General features: G+C 39.6%; 1 protein-coding gene across 6 annotated transcripts in view; it reads right to left on the bottom strand.

The window, feature by feature from the left end:
- ofcc1 (orofacial cleft 1 candidate 1) overlaps nt 1-19,797 on the bottom strand; it is a 180,058-nt gene that overhangs the window by 110,955 nt on the left and 49,306 nt on the right. For all 6 annotated transcript variants that reach the window (XM_074693846.1, XM_074693844.1, XM_074693843.1 and 3 more), the window contains 3 exons: nt 7,252-7,503; nt 2,448-2,700; nt 1,816-1,979 (listed from right to left, as the gene is read on the bottom strand). In XM_074693846.1, the coding sequence (XP_074549947.1) occupies nt 1,816-1,979; nt 2,448-2,700; nt 7,252-7,503 (669 nt within the window). The remainder of the gene's footprint in view (nt 1-1,815; nt 1,980-2,447; nt 2,701-7,251; nt 7,504-19,797) is intronic.

Genomic DNA, 19,797 nt, shown 5'->3' with positions numbered 1-19,797 from the left:
GCAGCCAATAGGAAACTGTAACCCATAAAATTATCAGCCTTGCTTCAGCCTCGTGGCCTACATTCAATACAAACCCGTGTGGCGGCTGAGTGGCAGAAGTCATTATTCCCGGCTGCTGTTTTAATATTGTCCATTTAGCTGGAGCCTGATAAGCGTCCCGCTTACTGAAATTAGATGGCACCCTCTCCTCGGCCGCCAATCTCAAACTGATTAATTCAATAAGGGTTTTCTTACATTTTGAGCCGTTAATGGAATCTGGTTTTATATGAGGGTGGGAGAACACACCTTGGATGAATACTGAGTTACATTATTTAGTAATTTATGACCCCTCTACTTTTGTACTTTAAGGCTGCAAAATGTGATGTCCTCCTGTTTGAAAAAAGCAATAGGCCTCCCTCATGTTGGATGTGTACATGTTAGCCCACCCTGCAAATGAAAACAGGGTTACTGTGCTTTCACTTCCTATATCAGTGGAAAGGCAGGATTTGACTGCAGTATATGGACCAGCCTTCTTAAACTCACAATGATGTTTTTATTCTGTCATCCCAGCTACCAAGCTTCAAGCTTCTAACAGTCCTACAGAGGACAAAAAGACTTCCTTGAGATTTGTTAAAACAGTGTTAGAGGCTAGAACATAATATAAAGCAAGCAGGAGAATGTTTCAGCATGAGTGACCTCAATCTGCAAGACATGAGTGGAACACATAGTGCATTAAGATGCTCGCCACCATGTATATGCAGTCCATTTCAATATGTATGAAACCTGCAGTGATACCAACCATGCAAAACATTCAGCCTAATTGGATAACGTAAGGGGGTTATATGTTCACGCTATATCAAAACACATCTAACTTTTGAATTAGAAACGCTTTCAATATTCCAACTGATTGCAGAGTATGGTGCATTCAGAAACAGCAACTGTGTGGTGCATGTGTGTGTTTCCGCTTTTGTGTCAGAACCCTCCGTGTGTATGTGAGTGTGTGGAAGTGTTAGGTTGATGCATAACTGCATAAGTAATTCCATGCGACTAAAAAATCAAAAAGGATTACATCAACATTTGTTTTCATTTTCAGTTGTTTTTGTGCTTTTCTGTGGACAGAGCAGGGAAAGAAACGGTGGATGGGGCGGAACATGGCACGCGGCTGCGGGGGTGGACGGTTTGGAGTTATTTCTGAACAGGTGCTTGAGAAGTGAAGACTGGTGAGTGCCCCAGTGTTTCAGGGAGGGTCTTCCTCCTCTCAGAGTGTGTCCCTACAGGATGTGCCAACTCAAAACTAACAAAATAAAGTCACTCATTTGTTTATTTCATTGAGCAATCAGGATGTGAGAGACAGGTTCGGTCACGTAAAAGGGGCTGGGGACAAAAAGCTAGAACTGATGTTTAGTATTTAATAAAAAAAGGATTAAGTTGTATTAAAGGGTTTGAGATTGTTTTTAAAATTCTATATTTTACCATTCAACACCAAATGCAAATAAAAATGTCCAACTTTGTTTAGTGATAAACTGCAGTAACATTTGAAATAATCTCCTTCCACTCACATGATCTTAGCTTGTTGGTATGAATGAATAGAGCAAGTTGTTCATGCAAATTGACCAAGTAAACACAAACATTCTAAAGTGCATCTGTGGCAACTACAATACAATATTTATTTAAGGTGAACATTGTATTGGCAATATTAGAAATGGAAGTATTAAAAATTTGAGTCAAGTGAGCCTATTAGAATTGGTCATACAGGAAAAAAAAAAAAAGGAAGACTTAACCATAGTAACTAACTCTAAGATTAAGAACAGGCCTTTACTCTCCTGTTTGTCTCACCTGAGTAGGTAAATGTACAAGATGGTGGTAGAAAGCAGGAAAAGGACTGCATACAGGAAGAAAGTGATGATCACTCCAGCAGCACCTGATTGGTCAGCTCGATAAAAGTGCCAGTACAGCTTGGCTGCATCGCCCACTGGTGTGTCTGGGCTGTAGGCGAGACGCTGAGGAGACAGATATTGAAACAATAGATGGAAAAAGAAAAATCTGTAACTGTCAAATAAAAAGGCAGGACACTTGCAATAAGGTACGACTCCCAAGTCGGACTGACTTGTACTGTATGTCGTACTCATCAGCTGCTGTTCTGCTTACTCTGTTCTACTTAGCTGACCTTTTTCAATAACAACAAAAGAGGTTTGGACTAGTTTATTTTAAAAGTGTCTCATGAGAGTTAATTAAAAACTCGTTCACTTTTTAACTAGAAGCTGATCCCTTTTTAAAGCAATTCGTTGGTGAAAAATCCAAATCATTTCAGTTGTCCTCAGTGCCAATTTCTACACCCATCTAACCTTGCACATTTTTTCTGCCCCTCTCCCCTCCCCCTTTTTTTGTAATCTAAAGTCACTTTGCCAAGATAAAGTGAACTCCTATTTAAAGTGCACAAGTGTCCAAGTTATTTTTAAGTGACTTACCCCGAGGACGGCGTCCACTGCAAAGACTGCCAGGGGGTCGAGGACTGTCCACACTCCCTGAGCCATGATAAACTTTGACGTGAAGGAAGGGAGTGAGCCAAATATCTGTTGACAGCCCCATCTGATCAGAACCAGCAGGAACGTTACTGCGTTCAAGGTCAGGGGACCCACCACCACCATCGCCAGCTCCTCCCGGGTGTGGAGCAGAGAACCCTGGTACACCAGGTCCACCGTGTGTGCGTGGAACTGGAATCTTGCGGAGAAGAAGTAGAGACTGGTGATGTGCATGTGGGTAGACTGAGTGTGAAGTGTGTGTATGTGTGTATGTGTCAATATGTAAGTGTGTGGTTTATTTGTGTTTGTCGTGCATTGCAGCTAGAGGGCAACTAGTTCCAGCAATTCACACACTGTGTTAGGGTTTGTGGTTGATTCAATCATATTTAATTAGTTTGATGACATTTAATATTGCAATTGGTGTTTTTTGTTGTATGTGCTTCCTTGCTGGCCTGTCAAATTAATACATCAGTGAAAAAAAACAACTATTTGTATTAGTATAAGAATCAAAAGCAAGTTCATGTCGAAAACTGAGCTGACCACAGCTGCAGGATTTATACCTGCATGTATGCTAATCAGGTAGAAACTTGGAAGAGCTGTTAAGTCTTCTGTAGTAAGTTAAGCTCTCCATTTACCACAAGCCTCATGAGTTTCTTAATCTTCCCATCAGTCAGAGGGAGGTAGAGCCAGTGGTGGAAGAGGAGAGGTCCAGTTTTTGCTCATTAATTTCAATCTGATTTGCTCCAAGAGTCAAGCATCTCTCAGATTCTGTCCATTAATCTGACAGTGGAGGTCCATTGCTGCTCTGTCTCAGATAGATCTCTCGAAAACAGAGATTCAATCCTTGGAAAGTCCTTTGAGAGAAAAGAGATTACCTGACTAAATGACTGATTTAGACAGAGGAATTTCAAGTCGTTTCTAAGTCGTTTCTTCTATTTACTGAAGAAATTAAAGTTTCATCATGTTACAAGAAAAACAAGGGGTAATTAATTCATATTCAATCTGGGTTTGATACTAGGAAACTTCACAGTTCAATAAATAAAAGTGTATTTCCACGTGTGTGTGTGTGTGCGTGTGTGTGTGTGTGTGTGTGTGTGTGTGTGTGTGTGTGTGTGTGTGTGTGTGTGTGTGTGTGTGTGTGTGTGTGTGTGTATTTGTGTGTGTGTGTGTGTGTGTGTGTGTCTCATTAACAGATATAGAGAAAAAAAAAAAACACCATTCCATACTTAAACCATGTTTGATGTTTTCTTAAAATTTGCTATTTGTATCAGACTTTTAAAAACCTGCATGTGGAATTCTTCTGTAATGTTCAGAGCACGTTTAAAGGTACAGTGTGTAGTGGTTAGTGCTTTTTTATCTGCATAAGGAATAGGTCTCTTCACTTGGTGGCTGCCATCTTACAACTTACACCTTGTTTCTACAGCAGCACTGAATGCAAACACCAAACCAGTACAGGGAAAGAGTGTTGATGGGCAAAGCGATTAGGTACACCTATCAACTAAAAGCTCCTGAAAGTTGCTTAGACATTGTTATTTGAAGTAACTGATCGTAAAAAATGAATGTAGCTATTAGGGCTGCAACGCCTAATTGATAAAATAAAAATAAAAAAATAAATTAGTAAAAGCGTTGACGTTTTTCGATAATTGATACACAGTTTTGCATCATTATTGTATTAGTTTGTCTTCAGTTTATTTTTCATCTTCCTTTTAATATCAAGTTAACTAGCTGAGGGTTCATTACCGCCACCTACTTGACTGGAGTGTAGATATCCTGGGCTGCAGGGCTGTATGAGTCACATGTCAACAGATCAGAGTGGCGGAGGAGAAGCTGAGTCGGCAGGTGAGGGAAACAAGTTAACGCACAAATGACGGCAGAGCCGGAGAGACTATTCGTCCCAAATGTTCCAGAGTTTGGGAGTAAAAACACACAGCGTAAGTGCAATATTTGCAAAAATGACCTCCCATGGCACGGCAGCATGACTGCAATGATCCAGCACTTAAAACGCAAATATGTTAGGCTCATCCATGAGCCAGGGAGCTCATCAATGACGTGAGGAGCTACAAAAATCAGTGGCGTTTTCTCCCGGAGGCCAAGGGAAGCCATGCTTCCTCACTTTTTTCAGACTGTAGCTGTGTTTTAATGAAAATACTCCTTTATAACAGTTTCGTTAATTCTTCTGTGTTTCGTCACTGTCATCTCCTCCTTATTTCTCTCCTCTACTTAATGAGCATTTTTACGATGTGTAAAACAGCGCCCTCCTAAATGTTATGCTGTGAATGAGTGGTGAAAATATGATACTGCACACTGTTGCCTGCAAGGAAGCCAAGCTGAGTTGGCGTCCCTTGGTGAAAAAAAAAAAAGAATGATTAACCAATCAGATGAGGCTGCGGTCATGACACTGCTCATCTGTGATTGGCCAAGACCGTGTCAAGGGAAGCCACCCTGTCTTTGGCCTCAAACCAATCAAATGACAGAATCATCATCATCAAGCCACTGAATGAAATCAGGGAGATTAGCACATTAGCAGTGTGCATGAAGCGGCCGGTTGTGCGTTTGAGTGGGCAGTTGAGTAAATTAATAAGATGTTTAAGCTAAGTTAAGAGGACAATGTACGCGTGTGAATGAGTGAGTGAGGGTGGTAGAGTGAAAGGGTGTGTGTAGGTGTTCAAAGTAAGTAAAAACGAGCGCTCTCTGGGCGCTCGAACAGGTCATTCCATTACATGAAAAAGCGATAAACAAGCTGCAACAAAGTCTTTTATGTACCCCACTCCCTAATAAACATACAGATTTGGCTCTCACTTGGCTTCCTCAAAAAAAAATCCCCACGCCACGCCACTGACAAAAATCCCAAATACACTTCTTTTACTTGTTGTGAAATACATGGTATGTCTTTAAGGAATCGTTTTGTTTTAAAATTTTCACCACGTTTGAAAACCACAAGAAGTTCATTAAACAAAAATTGGCATTAGCATTAGCATTAGCCTTAGCTGCTACAGATAGTGGTGGGGCAGAGGGGGTGAACTGTTTGACCTGCAGGTGAAAAGATTGAGGACACATTTTTATTTATTTGTCTTTTTGGCCCACTAAGTTCTTAATCTGATGACATAACAATGTATTTTAGATTATTTTGGCCGTTGATTCTGTAAGTGACATTACATTCATGTCACTTGTTATACTTCATAAATGTAGCATCCGGTCAGCTTAAACTATGTTCATATATGATGTTTCTTTGTATATATCTTTAAGCAAACAATAGTCATCAACTAAAATGACAACAAGTTTAGTTTTGTGAATTTTACTATGATGCATTTTATCCTTATTTTCCCATTCATTCGTTAATCGTAAATATATAATAATCAGAGTAATCGGTCACTGAAATAATTGTTACTTGGAGCCCTAGTAGCTGTTATTTGTAATAATTCAGGACTATACTTAATACCTGACCATGCATCTGTGATGATAAAAAAATAAATAGTATAACTTCATTACTTACAGAGAGCTTTTTATTATAGAAGTTCTTTAACTTGAACAATGGTCTGGATGGTTTTGTCTTTCTGCAGAGACAGGCAGAGAGAAAGAGGAGTTGTAGGAGAAAAGAAGAGTGTGATAGAAAAGGAAAAAACAAGAAGGGAGGGAGGCATGTCACCACGCTGACCACTGAATGTCACTTGGTCTCTCTGTCTCTCCCGCCTTCTCTCTGTCTCACAGGGCACCACCAACTCTGGACATCGCATGGAGAGAGAAATGCTCGAAGGGAGAGCAAGCGATTCGGACATGTGGAAGTTGTCATCTGATGTTGACCCCCTCTGTTTTCACATTTTTGTTTTTCACCTCCTCTCCACCCCCTCAGTCCATTCTCCTTTTTTTTTTCATTTGGCCACATTTTTTCTTCCTCCTTCCTCCATCACTTTCCATGATTTAATGCATGATGTTTGCAACCCTTTTGTTATTGTAATAAAAACCTGCTTGTGTGCATGTTTGCAGCCAGCTTGTTTTATTGTGAGGAATTAAATCAGCACCATATGTTATTGAGATGTGATTTAACAGTTCTGTGGTATCTTATTGCTGTTTATGATCAATGCTGTGCAGCAAATAATAACAATAAATTCCTTCCAAATAATGTAGCCTTTTGGGACTTAAAGCAGAGTGCTGAAATCAACAAACTCCCCCAGCAATGGTTTGTTAATATTGAGTGTGTCTTGTTAAAATGTTAATGGGGGGATTCCAAGCAGATGATTTGGGCGTATGCAGTGTGTGTATTCACATTTTGCCAACATACACACACACACACACACACACAAACACACACACACACACACACACACACACACACACACACACACACACACACACACACACACACACACACACACACACACACACACACACACACACACACACACACACACACACACTTTGGATCTCTGCACATCCTTTGTTTTTTACTCCTTCCACATCCAACTTCACCACATTCTAATTTTGCATGTGTGTGTGTCAGTGAGTGTGTCTGAGAGTGTGTCTCTTGTTAGTGTGTGTGTGTGTTTGCAATTTGCCAATCTGCCTCAGTAATGTATGGATGTATCTGCATCCATGGAAAGAGATTTATGTCAGCAGTGATGTGTCTGTGCACTCAGAAGGTGTTTATGTTGTGCTATGAGTGTGTATGTCTATACTCCCCAAACCCATGCACGTGTGTGTGTTTGTGTGTGTGTGCGCGCATTCAGTGCGATATCAAAGGAAGCAAACTCACTTGTTGACAGGAACTGCGATGGCCTGGAGGTAGAGCCACTGGCTGCAGTAATGCAGGTAGAGCCTCACAAACCACATCAAAGCCAGCAGCAGCATAATGAGGCCGAGCTGCTGAACGGAGCCACGCCAGCTTCTATGCGGCTGTTGTTGCCCAGGCAACGGCAGGCCCAGCTCGGACGGCAGCATGCGGAGGGCCAAGCGGGCTTGGTCCGAGAGGTGTGAAGGGCGGGAATTAGGTCCAGCCAGTGCTGATCTGTTATTAGACAGAAGAATGATATACACCAAAAAAATAATCTAACATGTAAAAACTGAGAAACTTTTACCATTTTTATCATTTTAGATAAATCAGCACCACAACTGCATCGAGTCCACATGCTTGCAGCGTTTTAGTCAGAAATAACAGTGTTTTAGGAAATTTCAGTGTTTCCCATCAAATAGTACCATGGCTATCGAGTTAACTATAATAGTGATCCCTGTAATACATCTTCTCATTTTAAACCAAAGTATTTTTAGGACCAAATTTGACTCTGACTTCCGCCTCTAATAATGCTAACCTTTCTGTACAAGACAAAAATATGTCAAACAGAAATCATAAAATGATTAATGAAACATGAACCGGCTGGTTCTCTTCAAAAAGTTTTTGAGATGATGTAAGTAGCATCTTTGGAGGAAAAAAAAAAATCAAGTAAATATACGTTTTTCTAAATTGTGATGAATCCTTATGAAACCAGTCTATTACTGTGATTAACCTAATGCAACATTCTTAATTAGTTAAGCATTATATCACATTATACTTTATATTAGTGCTGTAGAGTTTACATAAAAGTCATAAAATGTTATCATAATGTAACCTATCATATATGGTTGTTTTGTAAAGTATCATATTATGTCCTTTTGAAAGGTATTCCATTGTAAAGTATATATCACATTGTCCCATGTTGTACTTTATCACATTGTATTGTGTTATATCTTACCACATCCAACAGTACCATATTATACGTGCTATGATACATGTATCATATCTTTTTGTATCATTATAAGACACCATATCATTAAGTATTGTATCATATAATAGTATTGAATATTTCAGGTATCATATTGTATTGTATTGTTTGTAATTGTATAACAGACTTGGTTAATTACAATATTGTTTAACATTTTCTATAGATTCAAAGATGCCACCTCCAGGCGCGGAGTCTCACTAACATTGTCACAATGACTTTGAGCAAGGCATGTGTTTGTTTTGGGATTAAAAGGACAAACTTTACTGGATACAACATGCCAAGGTAAGGTATTTATCAGTACAGTTGCGTAGCGCCACGGTTTGAAACGTGTCAACAAGCAAACACTGTACTAGCTGGCTACAAGTAGCGCTAAAAGTGCTCCAGCATATCTGTAGACTAACATGACAACAAGCGAACACAGTCAGTTTGTTTGTACTATACTATCCTATAGTATACTACACTATACTATCCTATAGTATACTACACTATACTATACTACTCTATACTTTACTATACTTTACTACTACTACTATAACTGCTGCATGTGGGTTGGAATGGACATCACAAACAGTTCAGCTCCTGTTTTTGCCTTTAGCTCATGTCTTAGCCTTTCGCTCATGCACTGTCACTCTCCCATTTAGCTTTCCTCTGCTCTTCTGTCATTTTTTTGTCTGACAGTTAGACTCATGTGTCCACCATCAATACAGAACTAATCAGAGAAATCATTTTCAGCAGAGAAAACACAGATCTCTCTTTTACCTTCCAAACTTTGTCAGCCAGCATGGTGTTGTCATAAACTTAGACGTTTAAATCAATCCATTGGGAGGCTAAAAAGTAGCATTTTGAAATAACCTGTAACTTGTAAAATTGGTGCTAGTAATCTCATTTTAATATTTCCTCACAGCCCTTTTAAATCAAATGACATCACTTTTCATTTTGAAGAAATATGTTTCATATTGTGATGTATCATTGATTGATCATTTTGCAGTGATTTGTGTTTGTTTGTATTTCACAGTTTCATTTTGGCTCTAAACTTTACATTGCGACATAAACCCCAATAAGTCATTTCCTCAATTTGAGTGACAACATAAATGTGGTTTGTTAAAACTGTGATGTGCATGTGTATTGGCATAAAGTTGGCCTCATCATTTATGAATTTTAAGATTAGACAGGTTTAAGGAATGGGCTCTGACCCATACATTTGGATTCACTTCACAAATAAGAATTTACTGTCCACAGAGCTCAGAGTGTTGTTGCCACCAATCAACAAGTTTTACATCCATTTCTGATGTGGATCTAGCTTTATCCTCCTTGTTAACCATTTTTCCCTGTGCAACATTTTTGTGTTTACTCCTTCAGCCTATTTGTTTCTAGTAGGATTATTGTTTTGTGGCATGAAACAACACAGTAAAGAGACTGTCCCCAGGTTTCCACTACACATCAGGATATCTGAACGTGTATACTGAACATTTAATGTTTACAACCTTAAATCAGTTCAGGCTTGCTCATACTTCAAGCATATTAGGGTATGTAAAATCACTCTTAACATAGCTCAAGCCACAAAATAATCTGGCAAGACAATCTTAAGAAGTGTCCAAAAATCTTCCATTTGGTAACTTTTAGTCAAAAGAGGGAGATCAGGTCCAAAATCAGACGGATCATCATGTAGTGTGTGCCTTGCTTTATGTGTTTATCAACATGCAAGTTTTTGCTCTCATCAGATATATTCCTACAATACAGTTTTATAACGTCTACATTCCTACAATGCAGTATTCAAATCATCACACAAACAAAGCAGTATGCTCTCACCCTCACACATACACATACACACAAATGAATAGAAATCCCTTCCAGCAGTACTCAGCCTCCCTCAGCACCTCTGCCTCCTCTGTGCCGCCCTTTGTCAGGCCTGCTCAACTATTCCCTTTCATATAGAGGGCACAGATGGAGAAGAGGAGGCAAAAGGAACGGCGAGAAGAGGAAAGGAGAGGACAACACTGTACAACGTGTGTCTGTGTGTACAGGAAATTAGTGTGTAGTTAAGAGTTTAGAAATCCATTTATAATAGTTTGAACATGTCAACACTAGCAGACTCTGATGACCTCTATCGTCTGGCTGGCTGTAATTAGCACGCAGCTAAAATAGGTGAATAGAGGGACGGTAAGCATCGCAGAGTGTGACTTAAGGCCTTTGCCTTTGGACATCCCTGTGTCTCACCACTGTGTCCCAGAACACAGTAGGAATTCACTTTGTAGTGCGTATCTGGGGAAAATGGTACAGCGCCTAAAGACGAAAAACGAGAAAAAACAGAATCAATTGTATTGCCCTCCACCACCACAACCACCGCCAAATAATAATTAGATAGGTCTTATATCAAAATGCAGCGTTGTGTTTTCTTCTGCTTGTAATGCTGTTAAAATATGAACCGTCATACAGCCGCATTTGAAACAAAAAAGAGATGATCTTTGCTGTTCCTGTGAGGTGGGTAGGCTCTCTGAAGTGTTAAATTATTTGAAGTTATCAAGTTCCTCAGTGGATGCACATGAGGGCCATGGTGTAGAGTACAGTACACGTGGGAGAGCTCGAGATTCATTCAGAAAACGCTCAGTCAACAGTTTGGGCTAATAAATATTCATAGCTGTGGAACAAACACTGGCAGAGAATAAACATCTGTCGTAAAAGTCAGTTACAGCTCCGTGCTGTTGTTAAGATTTTAAAACATCCTGCCTGTCCCTGTTTGAGGTCAGTGAGCTGATGTACAAACCGAAAAAATGAAATGTGACAATGTGGCAAAGTAACATTGCATCATCTGTTTCTTTCTTTTGGGACATAAATTGAATGTACCGTTAACTGTTCTATTTTTTTGTTACTTCTTGTGTGATATGTGCCAACAGAACAAAGCAGCAGGCTCCATAATACCCTAAATCTTTGAATTAAAGCTATATGATGTAAAGAAGCCACACATGACATAATACGTCAGCATTTTAGGTCACTACAATCAAAAGCTTTTTTTGTGACTTTTTATTGAAAAGTGTGCAATTCTAGTGTCATGTGTGTCTGTTTAAGATTTGAAGTGTAACATAAACAAAAAGATAATGGTGTTTGAGCAGATGTGTGTCCCTGTCTCTCTATTATGACTTTGTTTTCACAAAAAGTGCTTTATTTCTGTTCCAAGCTTTATCAGGACTTGCTTCACAGTGTGGTTTAAAAACTGCTTTCCGCATGTCTGCAAAAGTGGAAATACAGAGTAGACAAAAAAGCAGTGTGTCACAGACACAGGCAAGATGCTACCCTGTCAAGTGACATTAAACGAAAACAGCAAATACAACCTGACGCCCATCTTTCATGTAATGAAGATATTGATGATGCATGAAAGAGGGGTATTTTTAGACGTCTTCATGGAGCGGCTGCTTCCAAAGCAAACTCGTAACATGATGTGAAATCTGTTCTCACCACTGAATTGATTTCATTATGGCACCTCCAATTACAAAAGTACAATGCAGAAAAGAGGGGAAAGCAGGGGGCGGAGGTGTGGGCTTTTTATCTTGCAGGAACGAAGGATGTTTCATTCCAATATCACAGCTTGTCCCTTGAACGACTGATAGCATGTGGCGTAGCGGCCTTGAGATGAAACTACCCTGTTTAACTGGCAGGATTTGGCACATAGTGCTAAATTTAATTGTAGTTTATATGATTATGTGAAATCTGGGCCAGAAACCGTTTACTTTATCTCTGTTTTGGTGCATTCGCTGTTCATTCCCATGTCATATAAAAATGTTGCAAAAGACTCTTCATCCTCCTCAAATCTCGCCACTGAGCGCCAATGCCTGTAAATCAAATTTAACTCACATAAATCTGTCAACAGTTGAAGCAAAAACTACCTCACACTACCATTTTTCTCAGCTGTGTTCCTAAACGTTGTACAGCATGACAACAAACAAAGCAGCACTCTTAAAAATAGTACAAAGTGAATTGCAAGTATGGACAAGTATTAAACCTTTAAGAGGGCTTGGGTAATGAGAGATGAAGGAGCAGAGGGAGGACAGGAGTGTTACATTTTTAAGAGCAGATTTATGGTGAGAAGGCTCCAGGGCCGAGGAGGGTGAAGGTAACCCTCAGAATCCCTTTGCAAGACCCCAATGGCTTAAACCCTCCAGTCTTAGGCCACTTAAAGTATTGGACTTATCCTTTTATTTTGGGGATTAAGTTATTTTTTTCTGTCACTTTCTTATTTGGGCCACGGGCATTGTTTATAAAAGCACTAAAAGCTCACATCTTTTCCCACACTGTCGAAGAACAGTTTGCTGTTGGGGAAATAAAGAAAGCAAAGATACAGTGTGGAAATAGACTTAAAAGATTGACAGATAACTTAAGTGTTTTCTTAGTGGCCCAGATGCAGGAGTGTTGTGGTGATTATGCAGGTGTGATTATCTAAGGTGTCAAGAGATAGGACTACAGACACCTCATCTTTGCTTACATTACTTTTTTTTCTTAAGAATGCAGATAAAGTATTTGTTTTGGACCATGACCGTTTCAGTCATTTGTCTTCTATCAGTGTCAGTCATGCTCACAGGTGTACTCAATGCATTGTAGTTTATATTGTGAATGTACTTTTCATAACTCTCTTAATGAATGCAATAATACCTTAGCCTTATTTCATGACAGTAAACCTGTGATTCACATTCACATACAACCCACATGCAGCAGTTAATCTGCAGTGGTTTGTTCAAACTTGAGAGTCTCTCAATAAATGAAGAGTAAGGTTACATTTGCTCTGCTTGGTGAGGTTGGAGTTGGTAGATGAGCACTTACAGGGCATCATAACCAGGATCCACCAATGTTACGGACACGTCTCAGAGCACCTGGCTATGAGTAACACCAAACAGATAGTCTGCTCACCTTCTGTACACTAAACCATGATACAAGCTGAGTTTACAAAGTTTGCTTGTCACAATTTAAGCTATAGTGCTACGTAACTGTTAATAAATACATTACCTTGTAACTTTGCATCCTGGGAAAAGTTGTTTTGAACGAAGATAAGTATTTTTGAAAAGATGTTCTCTTGTCATTTTCTTCAAAACAAAAGCATGGCTCGGTAAAGGACGTGGGTGATAGTGCTCATGGGAAATAGAGTTTTAACCCTGGAAAACACTTGTGATTCTGGCCCAAAGCCTCACCAAATTCACACCAAATGGACAGTCCTCACAGCATACCTACAGCTGTACTGCTTTTCTTTTACCTGAAATTAATCCACTTTTTCCCCTCACTCATATCCTATTGGTTTTTACTTCTTCTGACTTGTTGGAACTTGCCTTCTAAACCTGAAGAGGAAAAAAACAGTAGTACAATACTGACATAAAAAAGCACACCTTTGCTTAGATTAAGCGACTCATTGCTGTTATCTGATGTTTTCTCAGTCAACTTGCCAATCAAGTGACAGTGAGGATTGGCAGCATTGCTTGGCTGTTTATGAAAGCTGCATACAGATGGGAACCAGTTCTTTAAATCATCAACAAATACGCACTTGTGCTGTTTCTGTCTAACCCCTAACACCATTGTTTGGGCTCTTTGTGAGTCAAAAAGTCAGAGTTGATTTGCTATTTAAAGATAGATCATGAGCTTTTTACTAAAACCACAGGGTTGATTTCAACAAACTTTAAAGCTTTGGTTTGGATTTTTGTCGCAAAACTTAAAATCAATAATATTTTTGTAAAAAGAGTTGATAAAAAATTGACAGGAGTAGAGTTTCACTTTACAAGTCACAGAAGTGACATTTACTCCAAGAATTCAGCATATAAACACATAAAACACACACACACGCAAGGGAGAAAGAGATACCTCCACAGTGCAAAAAATTTCCCTCATCACTGTCAAGTATCATTCTCATTCAAACTATTTTTTTTTAATGTATGACTTGGTGTTTTGATGAGTGAACTGACCGTCCCTTTATTTACATTTCTGGCAATGCGCATTAGAATAAGCAGTGTGTGACATAAACATGAACAAATACATCCTCTATGTTTTCTATCCCACGTTTCCGACATGCCTTGATGCCAGTGTAATTCCCATAGAAGAAGTATTGATGGTTTTAATTCCTAGTTACTGTGAGCATAAGGAAGTATAAATTTTGCAGTAATGACTGGTAACAAAGCAGGGCTTTGCACGGGCAGGGCAACCAGGAAGCCATGAAACTTCACAAAGTGGAAATCACAAAAGAAACTCACTCCCACAAGATGTATTAAATGATAATCAGGGGTTACTAAGCTGGTATCATTTTCCAAAGCACCTTGACTGTGTGTGTGTATAGAACAAGTTGAACAGAGCAGCACAATATGCCTGCGAGGTCTTTGGATAATTGAGTCATTTTTATATCATCTCGAGAGAAGTTTTATTTATACTTAAAAATAGTCCTGAAAAAAACACACAAATCTGCTTTGGATTTAACTTTCTGCTCCCTCTTCTTCATTCGCTTTCTGGGCTCTTAAATTTTCTTTCTTCCAAGAACAATTATCTCACCATTTGGGGGCTTTATAAACATTTTTTTACTGAGACCCAGGCAAAGTGAAACACACATAAATGGGTTTCATTGACAAAATGGGAGCACAGTGGCAGGTATTTGGGATGTAGTTAAAGTAGAATTATGGATGTGTGACTCAGCTGTGGAACTGGAAATCATCATAGTATAATTAAAATAGTATAACGATGCACCACCAAATTATCGGAATTATTTGCAGCTGACAGGGAGCAGTGGAGAGCATAATCAAAGGCATTAAAAAAATATGTTCCACTTAATTAGGAATTCATGTTTGACTAATAGCTGGGTCTCATTTTTACAATGGGAGGGAGGGTCTGCCATAGTAGGCAAAGCTATGGAAGGGGCCTCTGGAGGTCTGTGCTGACGATCAGATAAGTTGTCACACTTGCACATAATAACAAGTGAAAAAACATGTAATGTAAATTAAAAAAATGATAACATGACAAAAAATAATAATTTAGGTGTCAAACTGAAAAGAAAGTTTCAAATAAGCATTATGAGTTAATAGGGAAATATTTAAAGAAAATGACAAAAAAAATAGCATTAATAACAATACATTTAGTGGAAGTATGGGATTTATTTTTTTTGCTGTCAATCTGACATAAAAAATATAATAATTGCGTTTTGATCGATATTACTGAGTACAGTGGTAACAAAATCCTTCAGAAATTAGTTGCAAAATCATCTTTTTGCAAGAAATATCCAGCACACCCCAGACAAAGGTAGGGCTGGCGTGCCAAGAAATAGTTTATCACATAACCTACCTTCTAATGCTAGCTTTTGTTTCAGTCTTCCAAATATATGGAGCAAGTTAAGATACAATTTCAAGAAGTAGCCAATGGGTAGGAGCATTCTTTAATTTTTGAAAATTTAAAGGCTAGCTATTATTTTTTTTAGCCAAGCTAACCTAGCCAACTGCTAGTAGTTTACTACAGACGTATGAAAGGGATTCAAACGTACTCCCTTACTCTCAGCAAGAAAACATAACCTAATTAACAACTTTTTGTATATCTTAACTGTGCCGTGCTGTAACTACATCAACAGTTCAAAGTTAAATAAGGGGAAAAGGGTAATGTACGAGTAGCATGCAACCGTGATCACCCTACATCATACAGCTGCAATTGATAAGAGGCTAATTTCTCCATTACACAAACTATAAAACCAGCAAAGAAGTTAGCCAACCACATTAATTTAATGAGTGAAAACAAAGTGGAGACCTCTGGTACTGAGCAATGAAGTCAACATGGAAGTCCAAAAAAGTCCAGTTATTTGTGTGCCGACTTGAGGTTGACTTTCACAAATAAAACCCTATGAGTGCACTAATTAAATCCCCCATTTTATTCCCCATTTTCATAATTTTAGACTTCTTTTCACTATGGTTACAATACATAAACATGTTTTTATATATTGTATACTTTGCTTCCTTGGACAAAACAACTTCTACAGAGACTACATTTTTCTTTCCCCAAACTCACCACATTGCTTCCCATGAGACAAGGCTCTGGTCTCTTTGCTTGTTTCTAAATAAGCCAAATAAAATATGGGTCGACACTTCCAATATGGTGGCCACCACCTTTGGGATTCATGATGCCTCTTCAGAAACCAGTTGATGATGTCACTAAGTCATCCATGATGTACTCGCTCTAATCACAGTATTTTTGGCCTGCCCACACATCTTGGCTGGTTCAGACACATACGTGAGGTAGCCGTTTCATTGCCATGCAACATGTGGCGATTTTATGGAGTGCCTGACTTAGCACGAGAAGGGATTAAAACGTGGAAATGGCAAGTCCCTTGGAGCGCCATAAACTAGGGTGGAAACATTTCAAATGCAGATGCACCTGGGATCAACAAACACACAGAGGCTTCCCAGGCCCTCATTACACACACAGCTACTACAACTACCAACAATGAAGAACAGGTTGTTTATTTTCCCCTATAAACTTTTTGGGGGGGGCAGCGAGAAAATAGTCAAAACACAATGCTCGTAGAAGTGTAACACATCAAATGGTTGATGCACAACAAATAATCCCTGTTTGAAGGATATCTATTTATTCATCAATTTGGGTGAGGCGTTGAGGGAGGAGTGCTGCAGTGGCTGAGTACGAGCCTCCAGAGAGTTGCATCAGTATTTAAATGGATTTCACTTCTCTGACCTTGCCTCATAACTGCAGGACATTGTCACCAGAGAGAAAGAAACAGAGAGAAAATGAGGAGAGGGTGGAGAGAAAGATGGAGAAAATTAGAGGCAGAGAACGTGAGATAAAGACAGAATTAACAGAACAGAGTTAGAGGGAAAGAGGATTCATTATGAGTAAGAGTGACTGACTGTGTATCATATACGTGTAGAGACCAATTAGGGAGATGGAAGATGTAAAAAGAGAGCAAATAAAACCCAAGTAAAACGTTTTGTTGTTTTTTTGTTGTTGTTAAAGAGAAATGTCACCTGACATGACATGAGTAGAGACAAATATCTGAAGCTTTAAAATACACTGTGATTTTTTTTCTTTTTGCTGTTTACAATGGGCCTCTTGTCATTAATCAGTATGTACAGTTATTTTGTCTATGTTTCAGGGCTTACATTGTTCACTTTTCTGCTTTTCGATTACGAACTACCATGTAATTTGAATACAGTAGTGATATATTGTGTGTGACTTTGAGCTCATGAATGATTTCCACTGCAGAGTCATGTCTGTTTTCAACCCTTAAGCCTCATTTTGGGGTCACTGCAGGAAAAATGACACACATCTAATTTAAAAAGAGTGTATCTCTGCATCCACAAGGCTATTTTTATAATTGTGTCATAAGACAGGGAACACTTTTGAAATTTGTTCAGAGGTGTCAGTATTGGTATTTTTGTCGCTTACTCAAAGTAATAACTGAACTATTACTTAAACAAGCAGAAAGTTTGTTCTTGACGATGTTTGTAGCTGAGTTTCTCCTGATTGATCAGATGTGCGGTATGACCGTGCTTTATTCTATGCTTTTTGATGTGGAGTGACCTCAAACTTCCCCAATTGTGGGACCTTAGGTTTTAAAGGGTTAATACACCTCAAGGCCTAGAGATGATTATCACCTAGTGCTGGTTTTTATCATTGAACCTTTTGTCCTGAATTTCCTCCATGTTCTCTGAATCTCTGATGATATTGTGTACCACAGATGCTGAAATCCCGAAATCTGTTGCGATGAGGACGATTTCTGAAACTGAACAATTTTTCACATGGTTTGTCAATGAAATAGAAACTGTTTATAGTATGTGCAAACCATCAAACCTGTCTTTATCAACTTTTTACACAGTGTCCCACTGTTTTTTTTGTTGTTTTTTTTATCTGAATCATATGTTTTATAGAGTTTTAGTGGGTATGTGTCTACCTCACTCATATCTTATATACCTGCTATCACACTAATACATACAGGCAAATGCTTTTTATTAACTGCAGCGTCAGAACAATGATCCATGAAGCAAAAATAAGCACTGACGACATCATGCTCATACAAACAGAACTGATCCAAATCTGATTACATCCCCATCCAAAACTTGTCAGTTATATTATTAGAGCTGCCTGTCAGTGCTGTTTTTCTTTAAGTTCATATTTATTTGCACAGGGTGCAGTGCATGAGTGAGTGTTTGTGCTTCAGTGCATTAGCTAACATGTATCTGCGTGTAAAATTCAACTTCTGAGTTCTTTGGGAATTGTTTGTTGACTTACACTATCTTTTTAGATGTTTATGTCAGTCTGAAGAACGAATGATTACAGATGAAAAAAGAAGAGCGTGAGGGAAGTGTCACCTCTGGCCCAGCTCTGCTTCTCCCTCTCTCACACAAACACACACAAATACACACACTCTCTCCTGCATGGATCACATGCAATCACTCATATGCTCCCACATATAGCTCCTGTCATTCCCTCTCAATCTGATCAGCCCTCCCCTTGACTCTCTTACGTGTCTGTGGGAAACACATTCATTTGACCCAGACCACCAATGGGACCGCAGTCAGCTCTGACTGACACCCACATCACTGCAGATTAACCAATCATATCGCAACGTTAGCCTGTCAGGGAGCTGACAGCTCTGATTTCCATAAAGGAAGCAGCACGTTGATTGTGTGTGTGTGTGTGTCTGTGAGATCTGGAGTGACCTAGGGCGCGTCTGGCCGCAGAAAACCCTAACATGTGCACCCAGGCCTCGGTTAGCCAGGGGCCTCTCTTTCACACATGCATGCACGTACTCGCACACGCATACACACACGCAGACACATTCCTGCCCCCTCAGCACAGGAAAGAGCCCTGGAAAGCACTAGAGACCCAGAGGTGAACAGCACTGCCATCTCCACCCACCTCTCCAACCAGCATTACATCAGAATTGATTGACCCTTGGACTAAGTTGTGATTCGAAGCTGCAGTGTGCAGAGGATTGACAGCCTGGAACTAGTTGTTATTTCAGGTGCTTTTCTCTCTTTCTCTGTCTCTTTGCTGCCTGATCTTTCTTTCTCTCCATAATAGTTGAGACCTGATGCAGTGTCATTGAATCTTTTTTTCCCCAGCATGTCCAGCACTGTGGACTGGTGCAGATTAGCTGCCCTAGCTGTGCATTAGTCTGCTTATCTTACACTTGAAAATGTATACTGACTCAAACAGATGGAGGGCACAGAAAGACAGGGATGTAGACACACCGTGAGAGAGTGCTCCGATAGGCTCGGTTGGGGGAAACGGGCGGAGAGGATTGTTGGTCCCCAACGAGGCGAGCTAACTGGGGGAAATTAGGTCAGTGTGTTCCCTCTGACTCCACAACAAGAACAGGCTGTGCGTGCGTGTTTCTGTGCGTGCGTGTTTCTGTGCGTGCGTGTTTCTGTGCGTGCGTGTTTCTGTGCGTGCGTGTTTCTGTGCGTGCAATTCTGTGCGTGCGTGTGTTTCTGTGTGTGCGTGTTTTACCAGTGCACCTACAGTGCCACTTTGCACCACTACACTGTCAAACTGTGCAGGTATGTGAGTGTTTACGTGAGGAT

Source organism: Halichoeres trimaculatus, unplaced genomic scaffold, assembly GCF_033239565.1.
Source record: "Halichoeres trimaculatus isolate MK-OKI-2021-1 unplaced genomic scaffold, fHalTri1.1 fHalTri1_scaffold_18, whole genome shotgun sequence".
Lineage (NCBI taxonomy): Eukaryota > Metazoa > Chordata > Actinopteri > Labriformes > Labridae > Halichoeres > Halichoeres trimaculatus.
This window is presented reverse-complemented; position numbering and strand designations above follow the sequence as displayed.